General features: G+C 38.4%; 1 protein-coding gene across 1 annotated transcript; it reads right to left on the bottom strand.

Moving 5' to 3' along the window:
- Positions 1-2,091: 2,091 nt before the first annotated feature.
- On the bottom strand, positions 2,092-2,559 carry LOC149207183 (protein JINGUBANG-like). The gene has a single exon (XM_089397954.1). The coding sequence runs from the start codon at positions 2,557-2,559 to the stop codon at positions 2,092-2,094; it is 468 nt and encodes a 155-aa protein (XP_089254080.1).
- Between the last annotated feature and the right edge of the window lie 3,324 nt (positions 2,560-5,883).

The following is a 5,883-nucleotide window of genomic DNA, read 5'->3' as shown; positions in this document are numbered from 1 at the left end:
CATAGGTAGGTCTGCCCACCTAATATAGGGTCCAAAAAGAAATTCTCAGGAAACTGCCCCGAACCCCATGCAGGGGGCTGGCGCCCCCCCCTGTGACCCCCCGGTAACGCCTAGAGCAATGTATAGAGGGGGCCACGCACCCCCTCTATAACCCCCCACACGTGGGGTAGTCGTGGAAAGAATATAACACAACCAAACAAATATCTAGGATGAAGATATCTATAAAACCACATTGAAGACCAAGTATGTAACTAAAAGTTTGTGGTGCTACCATTTGGACCAGATTTAGTTTCCTTTCAACCTAATACTAATGGAAAAGTATAAATACTCAACATTATGATTGCATATATCCTTATAATATACAAATCCAAGCATCCATGTACATGTGATGAAATCCTTCCTTGTGTTAAAAACAACTACAAAAAGACTCTTTATTTTTCTATTGGCCATAGCCCATTTCAAGTGTGCTTAGGTTCTAGCGATTGGACTCAATTGATATTGCTCTACACATTGCTTTAGAGAAAATTAAAGAGTTCTCCATGTTTAAAATGAGAAAAACAAGAAACTAAATTTTGAATGGATGCAACACATCCAACAGATTCATAATATTTGTAGAATGTTAATGCCAAGTACTAACAACAACCCAATCAACATTAGGTTCCACACAAGTTCCAAGATGATGACATTAAGGTACGATTGAATAATAAACCAATTTAGGAAAATTCAATCATTTTAATATTCTCCTTACACCACACCAAGGACATTAGTGAGAATGTTTTTTAATTGAATTTTATACACTTCCTCAATTTATACTGTGTATTTAACACCTTTATATTTATATAACTATATTTTACTAATAACTATTATACATTATTATATACTATATTGTTACTTACTAAATAGTAATACCTCATTGTTTTTTTTAAGAGGAATCAACATTTAGGCCAGTTTCATACTTGTGTGATAGAGGGTTGATTCAATCCACTAACACTATAACCCCTAGGTGCACCATGCCCTCCCCTAGAAATGACACATGGGTTAAACACTCTAAGGGATTGAGCATGAGAACTTTCACTCAAATTACCTTCTTGATCTTTTAACTTAACAAACTATGATGACCTTTGTCAAAGTCGTCAACTTATTTTTCAAAATATTTATCACATTACCAACCTTCTTAATTTTTTAATTCAACAAAACTACAATGAACTTCGTTGGTTGAAAAAATTACTATAATTTTCCCACTCAAATTCAATTTTTGTAATATAAAAAATAAAAAATAAACTTACCTTATTTATATTAATCATACTACAAATTTTCAATTTAAATTAAAATGTTGAATCTTCCATTAAATATTAAAATTCAAATTTCTTATTATAAAAAACTCAAACAACTATCTTTTTAACCATATATTTATAAAACCTTTAATAAAAATTTCATAAATAAAATTGTAATATTTAAACATAAATTTTATAAATTAATATAAATAAATAACAATTTCAGATCCGTGGCCAAGCGTCTTAACCCACCCAAAAATAGATGTGAGTGTTTAAAAAGAACTTAAAATAATTCCACTCCTTGCGCATGAGCTTGATTAGTACTTCAAATAATTGCACTCCATAAGCAAGAGCTTTGATTATGCCATTAGATGGTCGATTCAACGGCAGGCGACCAAGCAACCTTCATCCTCAGAGTTTGAAAACTTAGTTAATAAGCAATGCTTCATTCATCAATCCGCTATTTCAGCCGGATTGAAAGTCACGAACGATCTGTCATTCTCTTACGTGCAGAGGCCAAAAATTACGTTAAGCTCACTGGCGTTCTCAATGGACTATGTTCCTCTTGTTCATCACAGTAGATTGCATGTGAGGGAACCCACCAAACCTTAATGTCATGATCCACGCTGGCGCTGTAGACGTGGCATCCCATCATAGTGTGCAAGGGCTAACGAGCTTGTCATAGGGTATTAAATGCCCGCTCAGTTATAAGTTCGTTAGTCATATCTAACACGCGCCCGCGGTGACTTCCGAACACTCCGTCCCCACCTCGTGTTATATGGCTAACGAGCTTGCCGCTGAGCAGGCATTTAATGCCCTATGGCAGGCTCGTTAGCCCTTGCCGTCTAAAAGACACCGCAATGGACTTTACGGGCGCCCAGTGACCTTCTAAAACCGCCGAACAGTAATGCGCGTTGCCCTCTACTCTGGTCCACACTCTAATAGTCTTATCCGCTGATCCACTGCACATAAAATCTGCCATAGTGGCCAAGCATGGAATTGCACGATTGCGATTGTGACCTCTCAAGGCAACCGAGATCGCCATGTGCTGCCCGCTTCCATCCCTTTCCCACACAACGATGGATCGATCACAAGCTGCAGAGTAGAGAATGGAACCGTCGGGGCTGAGAGCGAGTGCATTGATGGCAGACTTGTGTCTCTCAAGCGTAGCAACCAGAGAGTGTTTTCTCTCCCCGAACGCCTTTGCCCAGACTTTGATTCTGGAAACCGCGGATCCTGTGTAAACAAAACCATCTGGCGAAAGCACAAAGCGCATTGATGGCATCATCGTGTGCCCTCAAAGATTCAACGCACCTCAAATCAGAAGGCCTCTAGACCTTCACAGTCCTGTCCCACGAAGCTAAGTACAAAAACCCATTTCTATCAACGGACAGAACCGATATAGTGTCCACATGTTCGATCCAGAGAGCTTTCTTGTGCCTGCGCACTTGAAAATACTTCTTAGGCGGTATGGTATTTATCACAATCCTTGAGGGTCGGCATGGTGGCCACCAGCTTATGGCCTGACGGCTGCATATTCTCAGCGCGTTTCCAAACTCTGATTCTATGATCTTGATGCGCGTGGTATATCCTCGCAGGTGATTAAGGGGCACCAGTGCTCTGCAACGGGGAGGGGGTTCGGTGCACCGCAATGTAGGTTCAAGGAAGGTTCAGATGCACTACTGTGAGGGTTGGGTGCATCGCAACGCAGGTTCAAGGAAGGCTCAGATGCACTACTGTGCGTTAATTAAGGAATTTGAAGTTTTAGCACAAAAAAATGCAATGGAATTTCAATGACAAGCTTTCTTATGTCTAATCACAATTGAGTGAAACTATAAAGATCAAAACAAGAGGCAGAATAGAAAAACCACCAAGGAATTGAATCAATTCTTAGTATAGTTGGAACCTATCACTGTGGACAAAAGTGTCTTCCCTAGGCCTGGTGCACTGACCTAGAACAACATAAAGCAAAGGGAAAAATGTCTTCCTTAAAGTGATTGAATGATGGGATGAGGCTTACCTGGAATCCATCATAAGCATCACTCCTTCCACAATTTGTACTCTCCAATCCTAGCTCCGATCACTATAATTAGAATCTGCACAATCAAACAAGACAAGCCAAAGATCTACGACATCTATGTAGCATAATTCAAACACTTCATTCAATGGATCAAAATGGTATTGAAATACATGAAATCATAACATCATACATAAGAAAACAATCTACTCTTTGTATTAATAGAAATTGAGATAGTTACAACCAAAAATAAGAGTTGATCTTGTAGAAGAGCTCCCCAAGTTGACTTGTCCTTTCCTTGTCTCAAAGTATGCCTCTATCTCACCTTAATGCATGGGATAATGACTCTCAAAACAACAACATGATAGTAGAATCAATCTCCAAAAGCCAACCCTTTTCCATGGATGACTGTAAATATATAGATGAGGGAGGTATTTCATGAATTCTTATCCTTTTACCAATCTAGGCTTGAGATGGAAGGATGAGCTCAAGGGGTAAGAAGTGAAATCTCCAAGGTATGATGGAATAGAATTCGAAGGTCTTATCCAAGGTAAATGGTTGAAACAACCTCATGAAGATTCTCGAAGAGGAAGCTTTGTGATTCTTTTCATTTTTCCCAAATTTCTAGAATCAACGCACCCGCAAGACTGAGAAACCTGTTGGTGATCAATGTAGGTGCAGAGAGAGTTAACCCGGTAGTCAATGTTGATCTCTAAAGCGTCAGGGTGCATTGGGCTTTAAAATCTTGGAAATTCAGCAGTCAAGGGAAGAAACTCAAGGATTCGGTAGAGTTATGCTTAGGGCTTTGTGTAGGGATAATGACATTATGTTAAAGGATGTTAATTGATCCCATTCGAGGGCCTATTGACGAGACATGACAAAATGGCCTATAACAAATGGTTTAGCCATGTGAGGGCTTATTGGTATTGTATCAACATTGTATCTCATTGAAATATCCATGCCTTTTCTCTATTAAGCCTTGTACTATCATTGAATGTTATTTGGTCTTGGTTGAATGAAATCTTGGTATGGTTGAAGACCTCTTGCATGTGCTAGGGAGGTATTTGCAGTAGCAAAACTTGATGTGCAGCAACATAGTGATATTGCTTTTTAGACCCATTACATGTTCAGCGGGAGCATGTTCAACCTAGCAGTAGAAGGAAGAGCATGGTGTGTGCATAGAGGAATGGTTTGTTGGCATGTTCTTGGCTTGATTGGCATGAGGATTTTATCACTTGTCATCTGCATATCAGTTGATATCTAGTGTTTAACATGTAGTTCAACCATACTTGTTTTCCCTTTTCCATTAATGTCAAATGGGGAGAGTAACACAACCACTTGAGCGAGATTGAGACCAATCAGTTGGGGATTTATGATTAGCTTAGTGTTGTGGTTGTAGGTTGACATCAAACCACAGGGGGAGCATGTTGGGTATGTTGGTCTCATGGTGTTGGCATTGATCTCAACCTAGGATGTTTGCCTAAGGAGTCAACAGTAGAGTCCAACGTGTTGGCATTGATGTCAGCAATCTTGGAGGAGTTGTCATGATGATCAAAGACTTGATGAAATCTTACTGACGTGTTTATAATGGTTGCAGAGGCTCTACAAGTTCTAGAGGTGCTTACAAAGGAATATTTTTAGTTTCATGAAGTGTTGAAGAAAGGTTTTAAGCAGAGAGGAGATAAATATAGGATAATGTTAAAATTATAACAAGGAAGGGCTTCGTTTGACTTGTGCCTTAGCCAAAGAAGCAAATTCAAATTCAATCTCACAATAATTCGAGTTAGATGGCTTTCAGTGAGTTCTTGACCAGTTGATGGCTAAAATTTGCTAACTAGTTGATTTATCCCTAGTGTCTATCAATTAAATAGATCTCTAGTTCTAGAATAGAGATAATTATGAGTTTAGTTGGGTAGTTGACTTTCTGTTAACTCAACTTCCTCTCAGTAAACTAGTTGTAGCTGCTAAAAGTAGGCCTAGTATGTCATGCAATTCAAATTTCCTATTGAGATTGGATTAAGTCACAACTATAATTCATTATTGTACAACAAGTTTTATGTACATGCTTGAGAATTTAGTAGACCTATTTCTCTTGGGAATTGTGCAAGAAAATAGGAGAAAATCTTATTTTTTAGTGGTTGAATCGTGCAAGGAAATAAGAGCTTCATTGCAAGTTTATTTGGCTAAGTGTTGGACAGTTCTTGAGTGGATTTGATCAATATTGCAGGGGCTTCAGCTTGAAGCAAATTCTTTGTAATAGATCATATTGCTCAGTTGATAATACAAGAAAGAGGGGTTTTTCCTAGTTGGTTTCCCAAGATAAATTTATATGTGTGATTGATCTATGTGTGATTATGTTTCTATTCAGTGTTTTCTTTCCGCAGAATTTTGGTAGAGAAATCTTGTGTCATTTGCAAATCATTTTTCTCTCATTATTAGTTGCAAGGTTTCAAGTATTTTCTACATGGTATCAGAGAAGAAAATAAGGCAGCAACCTCATTCCTTGATTAGATCCAAAGTGAGTTGAAGAGGAGATCAATTGGTGCAATAATTCTATAAGTGCAGGAATTATGTTAGTCTATGCCCTAGAAG

Source organism: Pinus tabuliformis, chromosome 1_2 (genome assembly GCF_031772625.1).
Source record: "Pinus tabuliformis cultivar Carrire ecotype Pingquan chromosome 1_2, CPIR1, whole genome shotgun sequence".
NCBI lineage: Eukaryota > Viridiplantae > Streptophyta > Pinopsida > Pinales > Pinaceae > Pinus > Pinus tabuliformis.
The sequence above is the reverse complement of the archived record's forward strand: the minus strand, read 5'-3'. Positions and strand labels throughout refer to the sequence as shown.

Excerpts from the sequence above, each read along its gene's own strand:
- LOC149207183 (XM_089397954.1), bottom strand. The coding sequence starts at position 2,559 with ATGCCATCAATGCGCTTTGTGCTTTCGCCAGATGGTTTTGTTTACACA.